This window comes from Triticum urartu, chromosome 2A, assembly GCF_056163025.1.
Source record: "Triticum urartu cultivar PI428250 chromosome 2A, HENAU_Tu73, whole genome shotgun sequence".
NCBI classification, from domain to species: domain Eukaryota; kingdom Viridiplantae; phylum Streptophyta; class Magnoliopsida; order Poales; family Poaceae; genus Triticum; species Triticum urartu.
Window position 1 is genome coordinate 722,676,286 of NC_141874.1, and position 14,450 is coordinate 722,690,735.

The window sequence follows — 14,450 nt, forward strand, 5'->3', positions numbered from 1 at the left end:
GGTTCTCCGCCGGGTTCGCCTCCATCACTGCCCTCTCTCTGTTTCCATCGCCGCCAGATCGCCTAGCGATCGCGGGAGCTTCACGGTGTTTTTTGCAAAACCGCCCACCTTCTATTTACTTGGTGAATACCCACTGAAACCTAGATCTGCTAGTCCCCCCACCCAAACCTCTCTTGTGACCTTGTCCCTTGGCCTCCGCCGCCCGCCCCGCGATCTTGCTGGCCCGCGCCTGTCCCCCCCCGCAAACCTCTCCCTTGGCCGCCGCCGCCCGCCTGCCCCGCGATCTTGCCGGCCCGCGCCTGTCCCCCCTGCAACCCTCTCCCTTGGCCGCTGCCGCCCGCCCGCCTCACGATCTTGCCGCCCCGCGCCTGTCCCGCCCCCCGCAACCCTCTCCCTTGGCCGGCGCCGCCGCCCCAGAATCCCGCCGGCCCGCGCCACCGCCCCAGAATCCCGCCGGCCCACGCCGCCCCACAATCCTTCCACCCTTCGACCCTGTCCCTTGGCCGGCGGCGCCGCCACATAATCCAGTCGGCCCACGCCGCCCCACAATCCTTCCGACCTGCGACCCTCTCCCTTGGCCGCCGTCGCCGCCCCACAATCTTGCCACCCCGTGCCGCCCCATAATCCTTCCGGCCTGCAACCCTCTTCCTTGGCCACCTCCGCCCCAGAATCCTTCTGGCCTGCGACCCTCTCTCTTGGCCGCCGCCATCGCCCCACAATCCTGCCGGCCCGCGACATCGAAAACCTTGGGGTTAGTGCATCTTCATTTTGGAAATTGAAATACACAAGCCTCGAATTTTTCCTACTCTTAAACTAAACTTAAATTGTTTGCATTGCAGTTCCTTCTCATTGGTTGGTGGTCTAGTAACTTCTACTTCGGCATCATGGGCCATGGTACTCCTTTCAACTCCTATGCCCCAATTGCCATCATTTTTTGATCTTATTTTTTTATGGCTTATAAATAGTCTTTCTTTTCTGATTTCATTTTATATCTACTATCGCAACCTTTTATTTGTGATGATTTTCCTAATTTAGATACATATTTCTTTCCATATTTGAAAAACTTGGCCAAACAATATGTTCCAGATTATATATTAAGACTAAATAAAATTCTGGACCTTATTTAGCAAGGGCCAAAGGGGGGGTCGCTACTGCCCATCAACCATCACTTGTAGGTCTCAAATATGTGCATACACTTAGCACACACATAGTACCTTAGTTGCTCATCATTTAGATCAAAGCCGCCTAGGCACCTACATGTTGTTTCGGCATATGCATGTGATTTAGTAGGATTAACAACAGATGCAATTTCATTATTGGGATTATGCTCCTTTTCAAAATGAATGATGAACAATTAAGGTACTATGTAGGTAAAGTTATGAAGTATAAAAAATTTCATTGCTTGCAAGAGGAAGCTTCGACAAATGCTGAAACAACAAACCAGAATGTTTGGTAGTAGGTTTCACAATCAGAGTACATTATTGAGAATCAACATGTTCCTAAATGACTTAACCAGTTTTCAAGGCTAGTTGTTATCCAAGAAAAATAATAGGGCATGTCATGTTTCTAAATAAAATGCCACCATAAGTCCATAACATGCCCATGTGTAATAGAAACGAATAGATTGAATGCAAAATAGGATTAAGATTGTTTTTGACAAACATGGTACAAATGAAGGCCCTTAGAAACACACACACACACACACCTATAAACGCAAGCACTCACACCCTGTCGCTATGAGCACCTCTGAGAGACTAAGCCGGTAGATCTTGAGGTTGTCGAAGTCGCCTCATGCACCTCATAGTTGACGAGCATACTACCATTGAAAGAAAGCACCAAAAATCCTGGAATCAATCTAGGAAAATGTGGGCACCAGTGCCAAATCTAGGACTTGGAACCCGGGTGGACTGGTTCCACCACAAAGAATCTAACCAACTCAGCTAGTTACCAAACATGGTTGAGATTTTAAACACACTGATAGTAACATACTCCTTCCGTCCCACAATATAAGATGTTTTTGCAAATTATGTTAGCTTCTAAAAACATCTTACATTATGGGACAGTGGGAGTATTTTGTAGCGAAACAAGAGATGCAAGTAAGAACATGTTATCATACACTTGTGTAAAGGATGAAAAACTTGGACAACAATACCTTCCAGATTATACATTAAGACTAAATAAAATTCTAGACCTTATTTAGCAGTGGCCACAATATTGTTGTATGATGACTTTCTTTGTTGTCACATCCAAGGTACTTCATCTAGGTTAATCTTGATTATAAAACTCAATCCGCGTATTTCTTCCATGAATTACTAAAAGATTTGGCCTCACAAGATTGGTTGGTTACAAACTTTAGAATTTAAACATTTTTTTGCACTTCTTTGTTGTGAGGGTCAATGAATGTCATCTAGGTGAATCTTGACTATAAAACTCAATCCTCTTTTTTATTCTCTGAATTACTCTAAAGTTTAACCTCACAAGATTGGCTGGTTAAAAACTTTAGAATTGAAACCCTTTTCCCTCTACTTTGAAGGTAACCACATGATGCAATGGTCGGATCAAAGTTAACCGGTTCCAAAATTAAGATGAAGTGAATAGAACATGCATTGCCATGCAAATTTGAGTCTCTATTGACCTCCAAATAATTTGAAACCAAATAGGATCTAACTATCTCTATTAATAAAGTAAGGTGCGTTTCGTCAATTTTTCATCCGTTCACCGTCGAAAACATTTTTTTCTATCCGAGGTGGTATTAAATTCATATCATTTGTCTGCTAGAAAAAAAAGGTTTTTTCCAAAGGAATTTTGTACGTGGGCCGCGCGCGGTGGCCCAGCGAAGCTAGCCCACTTATTTTTCTGCCCACATAGCTCAGAAAATTATATTTTCCGCACAGGGCGACCAATAGTCGGAGCGTCGCACAGGACAACCAATAATGGGCTGGCCCGTTTTTCCTTGTTTCTGTGTTATATATATATTCTCCTTCCCCTATTGCTTTTTTACTTCCAAGTTTCTTTTTCTTATAATTTATTTCATAAATTCAAAATTCTCAAGAAAAATTAGAATTTCAGAAAAAATCAAATTATAGAAAATGTTTAGAATTCCAAAATTTGTTTCTACTTTCAAAAATATTCCGGACTTGAATTTTTTTTCAATTTTTTTGTATTTTATTGTTTTTCAAAAAAATTCAAGATTTCTAAAAAGAAAATGGCAATTTAGAAAATGCTTCAAATTCGAAAAATATTCTAGTTTGCGTGAAATTTTCACAAGTCAAAATAATGTTAAAAGATACACATTTTCGAAAAATGTTATGAATTTTCAATGCTTGTTCACGTTCTAAAAAATTGTTCACAACTTCAAATAATGTTCATATTTTCACAAGAATATTGGTGTTTTCAGAAAGTGTTTGTGAATTTTAAAAGATATTGCTGTGTCAAATTTTGTTCACGATTTTCTCAAAGTGTACATAGTTTTCAGAAAACTATTCAAGATTTAAAAAATGCATCATATTTCCTACAATATTCAGAAACTTCATACATTAAAATATTGTCGATTGAAAAGAAAAGTAGATTAAATAACTCATGGGCCTTCTCTAGCGTACGATGATGACGTAACAAAACTCTTAACTGCACCGGGTCAATGAATGAAAAAAATAGCGGATTTATTATTTCACACCCGGCAAAATGGAGAAGCTAAATGTTCATTTTTGTGTGTGCACAGGGTTTTGCTTGCACATATAATTCTCACTGACTTTAAATGCATACTAATTTCTCTCCCGTTGCAACGCACGGACATATGTGCTAGTGGTTATACTAAAGAGACATGCGAGATGTCAGAACTAGACACAGACACCTTTAGCCTATCAAAAGACTGATTAAAGTAATATGCCTATATATTACCTCTAGGTGATTCCTAGTGACAGAGTGAAATATAAATATGGTGTGACATTTATTAGGTACTAAACATGTTTTACAAGAATGTAAAACAACACATTATATTTCTAATGCAATCATTTTTCAGATGATGATATGAACTTAGTCGTTGGTCGCATATCTCCGTCGGCCCGTACAAGTATATGGGATGGTGTGATCCAACTTAAGAGCATCGCGGTGTTTGTGCTCGCTTTCTTTAGAAGGTAAAGAAGTAAAATGATTATGCTTTCAAATGATTTTTTTACATCATTCTTACCATTGATTTAGTATGATGTCTCATTGTTCTGTCTTTAGACAAGTAACATATTTTGTTTCGATAACTGACAACCTTATACATGTAAAAATGATTGTTGTTTTGCACTTACCAAATTGGTGGTTTGCTAAAACATCTTTCAATTTTTTACAATAGTAGCTTAAATATCATGGAGCATGGAGCAAAAAATTGTCATTGAACTATTAACCACAATAGTAGCTTCTAAATTGATGTGCTTCCTTCTATTAGTGTCTTAGGTATGAGTGAAAAACATATTCAATCTTATAATACAACAGATAAATGAGAGCAAAAAGGAGTATTATTAAAATTTATGCACGCCTTATATACTGAAATGAGACTGAAGAAGCAATATGCCCTTTAATCATATATGCAGAGAGGCATGAATCCATTCAGTAATTGTTTGAATTACAAGCATGAACTTGTATGTTGTACCACTTACAATGATCTGTTCTACCAATTGGTCCACAATTAATTCACTACTGCTGGGAGCATGTATCATCTGAATGGCTTTGTTTCTTTGTTCCAAGTGAGAATTCATAACTCATAAATTGACCGCCATTGACACCACCTACAAAAGAGTGGCTCAACATTCTTTATCAATCCCTCCATCTTTTTGATATCCTCTAGCGACAGAACAAACACCGTGAGACACAACTTAATCAACTATCATATATGCAGAGTAAAACACACCACCTCATGCTTACTCAAGAGCGTGCATGATGGACCAAGAGTCGAAATTGAAGTTTTAATAGAATTTTAAAATCACCGATGATAGATCAAAAGGAGATTGTGAAATTTAAACATTATCAATGAACTCCATCAGTCAACCTCGTCGTTGTTTCTATCCACCTTGACCTCCGCCGCAAGAAGCTTGTGCCACCGACGCGTTCATGGCTGGTAACCTCCTCCTCCTTGACTTGACGTAGGCGCCGAGAGTGAGCAGGGCAAGACAATGGCGCCCCAAATGTGCAACTGTGTGAGACCGTCGTCGACGCGCTCACTGTGCACCCCTGTCACGAGGTGAGGCTTGCGCGCTCCCCAGTTCTCCCATCATATTCCCTTCCCCTCAATCGAGATCATCTCCTTCATCTCCAGCCCATGCCCCCATCGCGACGGGATTGCCGGTTCCTCCTGCATAGAGCCTCCTCTGCACCGCCGACAACGTCATGGCTAGGCAGCACACGCGATAGTATGTGCCTGGTTACTGACCTTTCCGCAACACATTCGACGAAGTCTTGCCCTACAACGGTGGCGATGAGCGTCTGCTTGGATCTGGATACTGGAGATGTCATGGCGGCTGCCATGTGCAATGGAGAAGGCGCCGGCTTGCATCAGTGGCTCATGTCATCAAGCAAGTGCCTCAATCAATCCATCCGCAAAAAAGTTGATCTGGCTACTTAGCTCACAAGCGCCTCAATCATTCTGTTGATCCAGCTAGCTGCTTAGGTAGCTAGATTTGTACATGGGTGTTACCTTGGCCTCGTCCTCTGTATGAAGCTACCTCGGCCTCTCGTGATCCATATGAAGCGTCCCATAGGATTGACCTCCTCGTCCGGTGGCTCCATCAGTTCCTCCTCTGCCTCCATGGGATTGACTCCCTCATGAGCCAATATTTAGAGGGGAGGGGGTGGGTAGAAGGCAACGATGCATGTAGAGTTCTCCGAATCTAGGTCCTGACTTTTTTTTGGGGCCAATCCAGGTACTTAGGTGTGCATGGGGATGGAGTCGGCCGAAGAAGGTCCAATGCAGCGACGACGCAACATACCAAAATGAACGGACAGAGAACCAAGAATGGATCCTCTGTTTTATATTATTTAATTTTATTATTCAATTTAATTGATTAATTATATTATACCCTCATCTAACTTATGTTTAATATGGAAGCGATCAATCTCCACATGCTTCGTTCTATCATGCTGGACTGGGTTGTTGGCTATGTTGATAGCTGATTTATTATTGCACCACACCTTCACAGGGCCCTTTCTAAGTACTTTTCAGTTCTGACAGGAGATTTTTTTAAGCTTTAACAGGGGATTTCTTTTCAGTTGTGACAAGAGATTGCTTGGTCACAACATCTTAGTAAGGCCTACTGTCATGGCCCTGTACTCTGCTTTAGTTGTCGGTCTAGACACAATGGATTGCTTCTTTCTCCATGACACAAGGTTCCCTCCAAGAAAAACACAATATCAAGAAGTTGATCTTCTATTATCAAGACAATTAGCCCAATCAGCATCACAATACCCCTCTACATTCAAGTGTCCATTGCCTTTGAACCATAGGCCTCTTCTAGGACTCCATTTTAGATAGCGCAATTCTATGTGCTACCTCTAAATGCCCACTTCTTGGGTCATGCATGTAGCGGCTCACCACTCACGGCATAGGATATGTCAGGTCTCGTGTGGCACAAATAGATGAGTCGACCGACAAGCCGCTGCTAGCTCTCTTGATTGGATTTCCTGACTGTGCACATAGCTGATGGTTTTGCTCAATTAGAGTTGACACAGCTCGGCACCCAACATACTTGTCTTAGTGAGCAGATCCAATATATATTTTCTTAGAGCGAGAACTATTCCTTTAGCAGAGCTTGCAATCGCAATTCACAAAAAAATACTTGAGTTGACCTAGATCCTTAATCTCAAATTCTTTTCTCAACATCACCTTCAGCCAACTTATCTCTACATTATCATCTCCGGTGATAACAATACCATCCACATAAACTGCGAGGATGGTAATATGACTCTCTGAATGCCTATAGGAGTATCGGACACAATATGATCCCCATGACACTGTTTATAACCCATACTGCATATGGCTTGTCAGAATTCATCAAACCACTCGGTGACTGCTTGAGACCATACAGAATTCTTCAATTGGCACACCTTGTCCGTGGTGCTTGGACTACCAAAGCCAGGTAGAATCTCCATATAAACTTCTTCCTGAAGATCTCCATGCAAGAATGCATTCTTGACATCCAACTGATGCACTGGCCAACCAGAGCTAACAACACAAGAAATAAGAGTTCTTATTGTAGTCATCTTTGCAACGGGCGCAAAGGTTTCATCATAGCCAATCCCATAGGTTTGACCTTAGCCCCTTGCCACTAGTCTCACCTTGCACGATTCTACTTTCCCTTCTAGGGTTTGCTTCGCGGTATACACCCACTATCAAGTAACTTCCTGCTGGAAGAGAAACAAGATACCATGTCTTGTTCTTCTGAAGAGCTTTCGTTACCTCCATAATGGCCTCATACCACTTTGGATCATGTATTCGCTTGGGATAACAAAAGATTGTAATGAAGCAATGAAAGCTCTATACCCTGGCGATAGTGAGTCATATGCCACATAGCTTGCAACATCATGCTCAAAATTGTACCTTCCAGGAGGCTTTCCTGCTTTAGCTTGTGGTTCTTTCCTGCTTTAGCTTGTGGTTCTTTCCTTCAGGCAATAGGCAAATTCAATGAATCATCACCTATGATACAGGGCTCACTCTTAGATGAGTCCACTTCAATAGGCATTAAAATCTGTTGTTTAAACTAGCGTCAACCAAGGAGCTTATAGACACAAAAATAACCGAAAATGATGGAACACATAAGACTGAAGACAATGTGATACACGAAGTGTATTTCATAGTGTTGATCCATTTGATAGGATGATAAGTTCCATCAACGACTTGAATAATCTTTTTATGCATAGGTGGATGTGGAGCATATGGTTCAAACTCACTCCACCTTCCTATGACATGTGCTAATGCTCCAAGAGTCTAGTATCCAGTTGGAATAAGAAGTTTTATTTGAGGTACCTTTGCCAATATGAGCAGGATTAACAAGATTTCCTAGAATTGTTGTTTTTCCACTTTGGTTTGGAATTTCTGTAGTCCTCTTTGACCGTCTCAATTTCTCTAACTCTTCACTGAGGGTTTAAGCATCTTACTTGATCCTTTTGCACTCAAATTGAGATTGCCATTTTTTTCCTCAAACAAATGAGTGGACTTTTCATGTAGCTTCTTAATTCTTTGATTTCCCCCCATTGTTCAATGTCACTGAAAAGCACCAAGAGCCTCTTCTCTTCTGCTCTATTGGATCTTCTCTTGCACTTTACTTGAGCAACAACAGTTAAAAAGCAGGTTCAGTGCAGCTACCACACCAATGCCATGAATCCACCACGCTGCTCCATGTCACAAACACCAACCACACCTCCTAGAAGTTCTCCTTTGCCTTCTTTCAGCAACCAGCGGAAAAACATCTCGTTCTCTCCACTAACGGATTCCAGCAACACGCCTCTTCTCTGCTTCTTTCTACAGTACTCACTTCACCAGCACCACTAACTCCAGGGAGTTAATTGCTCAAAACCACCACATTTGTGACTAGGGTACTCCAAAACTACCGCTTTCGTCAAAAATCACAAAAGATCACCATTTCTGTGCCAAGTGGATAACAAATCGCATTGATTCGAAATTGAGCGCGTCTAACAGCAAACCTGATGGTTGCGACCGTCATGTGGCAAAGACTAATCCTAGTCGATCTTTGACCAACTGAGGTGGACGGGGGTCCCACCCGTCAGCTCTACTCTCCTTCTCTTATCTCCTCTCCTCCCTTCCAACAGGAGCGATGGAGGAACAGCAGCGGCGGCTGACCATGCTAGCTCCGGCGAGGACGAACCCCCGTGCCCCATCATGCTCCCGCGTGGCCGAGCCCCCTCTCCTCCCCCACCCCTACCCGCTCTAGTGAGGCCGAACCCTCGCATGCCCACGCCCCTGCTTGCTCCGGCGAGGCCAAGACCCCGCGTGCCCGTGCCCCTTCCTCCCTGCGGCAAGGCCGAGCCCCCGCCTGCCCGCGCCCTTGCCAGCTCCGGCGAGGCCGAGCCCCTGCGCGCCCGCTCCATCAAGGTTGAGGCACAACCGCCCGCCCTCCCTAACAGGTGTCGGGTGGTCATTCACCGCGACGACGCCTTGTGGGGTGGATTCGGGAGCTGGTGCCAGCGGGAGCTCATAGAGCGACGCCGGAGAAAGGTCGAGCGCAGGGGAGGCGACACCACACGCGCAGGGGAGGCCGACAGGCGCAGGGTGGGCTTGATCCTCACGTTGAGATGGGCACTCAGCCGCGGGATGAGGCGGGCGCGGGGCGGGGCTTGCTGGAGAGGCGAGCGCGAGGCGGCGGCGCTTGCTGGAGGGAACCCCTCCTTCAGCTCGGCCTCAGCCGCCGGTGGAGCTGGTTAGAAGGGAAGGAAGTGAGAAATTTGAGGAAGGAGGTGTGAGGCAGACAAGTGGGACCCCCATCCACCTCAGTAGTCAAACTTTGACTAGGACTAGCCTTCGCCACATCAGCCTAGACAGGCAGGTCCCACCTATCAGTTTTCCTAGTAGACACGGCTCAATATTAAATCAGTGCGATTTTTTATTCACTTGCCGCAGTGTTGATGGTTTTTTGTAGTTCTCGGCGAACGTCGTAGTTTTGGAGTACCCTAGCCACAAATGTGATGGTTTTGAGCAATTAACTCACCTCCACGTGATAATAGCCGTAAGGCTTCACCCAGCTCTACATTCACGAGCACAGACCAACACCGCAGGCCTACAGATCCTTCTACTTGCACGCGTTGGTGGCAGCCGTCTTGGCCGAAGCTTTCAATTTCGAGCAGCCACACCTCTGCTTCCTATTGCTGCCCCTAGCACCCACGACCTACAGTACCTGCACGAGCCACAAGAAAGGGCCCCAGTCCCAGATTGCACACCACAAGCTTCAATGCCGACCTGCTGCGTTGCCCCATTCTCCTTGCCCCAGGAACCTCTTCTCTCCGCTCTAGTCCACCACCAGCAGCGCTTCTATTTCCCTTGCTCCAGACCAGCTCCTCTCTGCTACAGGCCATGGCTCTGTTGCAGCTTCTCCCATGCGATTCCCCCTCACTCCAGGAAGCTCCACTAGCGCCAGAACCTTCCTCACCCACAGCTATGAGCACCACCTTTCCTCTCACCTTTGGTGATGGCTTCAGTCGTAACCTGGGTCTGATACCATGTTGTCACTTTGGGGAAAAATCTGGAACACTCTCTTCCTCTCTAGCTACAGCCTACAAGTATGAGTAGATATACACTAGGGTGGGCCTTTGGGCCAAACCCATACACACAGCCGGCACATACACTCAGCCCAATATATATCCTTAGTTCCTTACTAGGATGTTGATTGGTAGAAGTTTGCACTGTGCTTCGAAGTTATGTAACTGTTTTACTACTCAATCCAGTCAAATCTCCATTCCCTTACATAATAGGTGTTGAAGCCTTCAACTGTAGGACTTGAGATGGTTTTGGTCCTTTAGGCATCACTTTCATAATAGTACAGGGACAAAACATACATTTTCTATTGGTACTAATGGGGCATAATGTCAAAAAAGAATTTGATAGTGAGAGGCCAATGAGGTCAAACGAGTCAAACTCCAACAAAACAAGCCTTTCTGTCATATTATTGTATTAATTAAAGTAGGTAGTTGTAACATGTTAATTATTTCAGGGTTGAAACGTTTCGTTGTTGCAACATCTCCACTACATATGATTCTATTTTTTGTATGTAACACAAGTTTTCATATAAACATTTCGGGGTTTAAAGATTTTTGATACCGATCATCAGATAATGTATATTTTCGTATGTATATGTGGACTTCTGTTCATTTCTTTTTCCTGCTCAATTATTCCTTGTACCATTTTAAGTGGAAAATAGTAGCGAAGACACTACTGCGCTTCTAGAAATTGTTTGATGGAAAATGTACAATGGAGGGTGGGCAGCCAGAGCTACCTTGCAAAATATCTAAGTCCTATTGCATTCAATCTTTGGGGCTAGGTTTTTCTCTATACATATCATTAGCAAAGTATCCTTTTAACATCCTAAAACATTCATGAATGTTAGGTGTGTCACCATCAAATACGATCATGTTACTGTGATTCCATTAGCTCCAGAATACAAGAATAACCATCTCAAAGAAGCATTTGTCTTGGCTCTTGTGTTTACTTCTTCTAACATATCCATGAGTTGCATGTCCAAATTCCACTCCTGGTTCAACATCCACCAAAAGTTTTGGCCAAATCACATCAAAAAAATAAGTGTTGCGGTCCTTCCCCAAAAGATCTCTGTTATAGAGCCTGTCAAGTAGGAGTAAGAAAACAGCCTATGTTTACATTCACAATATGGCTTCCATATCCACGACATAGGGGTGGGATAAGGATCATGATTGGTTATAGTCTTGTAACTTTGTTGCTGGAAAGTTTTGTGGGCAAGGGTCTTTTTTCCAGCAACAGAAAACTTTGTTGCTAGAAAGACCCTTGCCCGCAGTGAGTTTCTAGGAACCACCATCATCAAAGTAGCTCAATTGATCATGAATAATTACAAGGTTGTTGCATTGGGAGGATGCCATAGAAGACAGTGGAGGGTGACACATGTCACATATACATTCATAGGTTAAGGCCTTCTGAATGGTGGTCTCCTCATCAATAGTTAAATAATGCAACTGGGGGGTGGGGGGATTTAGATTGCATAGTATGATCAGACCATGTGTCCTACCAAAACCTAACAGTATCACCTCTCCCAACATCACATTTAGCCAAAGGCTGAAATTTGTCCCATGGAGACATACAGTCTCTCCATCAAAAGGAGCGGCACCTGCCAAAGTGTTGTGGAGGCAGACATGTCAGAGTAATGAGCTTTCTAGATGAAGTTAATCCAAGGGATGTTCTTCTTGTTGAAGAATATGTATACTCTCAGATGAAGTACCTCTACGTCACATGACTTGGGCCTACATGCAAGACCTCATTCGGCAAGACATTTACCATGATATCAATATCTTTGCCTACATAGATAACACTTGTAACATTTTCTTAGTGAAGGTCTGAAGCATAACAAAATTGATATATATGGTGCCTTAATTGCTTTCTACAAGTTAGAATTAATATAATTTGTCTTTGTACGACAACAGATGTCTTGAGTTGATCAGATTTAATGATAATCTGATGTGCATAGTGTATTTATTTGTTTCCACCGTAATCATACAGTAGGAATATACCTGTTTCTTAGATTGAGAAACAAATATTTAGTTGTTGTGAATGGTGGATGTTCAAACCATGTTGTTTCTTATTATAAGATATCCATGTGTTCTTTTTGCAGCGGGGAAAAAATTCAAGATATTGTCTGGCCGAAAACCATAGAAATCGAAAGAAGAGTGAAATGGGGGGATTTTAAAAAATTCCTCAAGGATCTTCGTTACTCTCAAAACCGGTCGATAATGGTAAGATTATTTTCTTACATTATAGATGATTCATCCTTGTTCTTATGATTTGACATCCCCCCCCCTATATGATTATTTACTATTGTGTTGAAATGAGTTTGAAATTGTATGTGGCATACGTAGATAACTACTCCCTCCATTCCTAAATATAAGACTATTTAGAGATTTTAATATGGACTACATACAGATGCATATTGCGTATTTTAGAGTTTAGATTCACTCATTTTGCTCCATATGTAGTCCATATTGGAATCTCTAAGAAGACTTTATATTTTGGAACGGAGGGAGTATGTGTTTTGTAGCGTCATTTTTCTTTTATCAGTTTTACTAGTTGATGAAACATCACAGAAATAAACCTGAACTAATATTTACTTGCAATCAATATTCTATTAGGTAATTTCCCTGTGCTTGAATGCCGAGTCTTCGAAAAATGGCTTAGGGGGAATGAAGGAGGTAACGTTGACACTTGATTTTCCATTTCTAGTCTTTTTAAGGTATGGACATTCAGAATATTATGTTTAAGGTATTTATGACACTGATGCAGGTTGCAAAGATGTTAAAAGTGAACAAAAGAATTGGTTTAGCAACAATAGAAGATGATACATGTATTTATGTATGTCCCGGACAGAAGGAGATAATAACAGTCCTTAAAAAATATGGTTTCTGGAAAGGCGCGTCAACAGTCCATACAAACCAAGACTCTTTAATTGGTTTTGTTGTACGGGACCGAAGATCACCGGTAAACACAAGCAAGGGAGAGATAAGCATTGACAAAATAAAAGAAATTGGGGTTACTCATGTGGAAGCACAACAAGTGATATATGGTAAGCTTGTATTATCTATTAGTCCACATACATGGAAGTCTTATTCTCTCACTGTCCTCCTCTGGTAGTTGCTGAGCATGCACATCATCTTTCTCTTCTTTCAGATCAACGATCATACCCTGTTCACCCTCTTCATGTTCCAGTAGATGACGGCATATATTTTCGGCGTCCTCCTCTGGTACTAGCAGAGCAAGGCGCATATCGTCCATATCCTCCTCCTGGACTACTAAGTCATGACTTTCATTCTCCGCATCCTCCTCCTGGACTACCAGGTCAAGGGTTACATCCTCGACATCCTCCTCATGCCCCAGAATGTCAAGGCGTCTTTCACTCGCATGCTCCTTGCGCAAGAGACCAAGGTTTCATTTCCCATCGTCCTCCCAATTTTGCACCAGGATATTTCAGGCCCTCAACTGGTCATGGAAACAACAAGGGTATTCCTCCTGACTAGCAATATTGGATGTTTAGTGAATGGCATGAGACTGACTATGTTATTGCAGGTTCACTACACTTGAGGCCACCTAGTGGTTCTGCTTCTGGTCGTGTGTGGCCTCCCATGTCGCACCCAAGGTCCGGGAACGATCTTTATGGTTTTGAAAGATCGAAAGGTTTCTCTCGCTCTAGCTCCACATATTACTCTAGATACGACAATGGCTCAGGTAGCTGGCCTCACAAGTAAAGTCAATGATGAAAGCGTAGCCTTGTCCCAAACAACATTCTGAATGATTTATCTTAGATTGGTGTATTCAGAAGTACAAGCCAGACACCAAGACATGGATTCTTGTTTCCTTTTCTTTTTGGACCAGTTACTCCCAATATCTGCAGAACTGAATTCTTGATGTGTACAATGATGTATTACTATGTACCAACTGGCATTGCTACATGTATCTTAAGATTTGGTGCTCAATGATGTTATTACGTAATTTTCTGGATAAGCCATAGGAAGTTTTTGTTCTGAATAGTTGAAGTGTGTCATAGTGAACTACTACAGTATGCTAAATATGGTGATGGAACAAGTCCTCTAGGTCTCCTCCCTGTCCTGGTGAGCTTGTTCTACTAAAATGCTTGTCAAACGCCTCCCTCCTTGTCGACTGCCAGAGAGCTTTCGCAGGATGCCAGCCGGTTGCCCAATAAGATTGGCTTCAAATATAAAATCGTGTT

The 14,450-nt window shown here is 42.8% G+C and overlaps 1 protein-coding gene across 1 annotated transcript; it reads left to right on the plus strand.

The window, feature by feature from the left end:
* Nucleotides 1–526: 526 nt before the first annotated feature.
* LOC125538175 (uncharacterized) lies at nt 527–14,224 on the plus strand. Its single transcript, XM_087540266.1, has 8 exons — nt 527–751; nt 840–894; nt 4,019–4,133; nt 12,345–12,465; nt 12,859–12,918; nt 13,010–13,289; nt 13,394–13,723; nt 13,790–14,224. Exons 2-8 carry the CDS (start codon nt 885–887, stop codon nt 13,966–13,968), a joined length of 1,095 nt encoding a protein of 364 aa, XP_087396392.1. The 5' UTR covers nt 527–751; nt 840–884; the 3' UTR covers nt 13,969–14,224.
* Nucleotides 14,225–14,450: the final 226 nt, after the last annotated feature.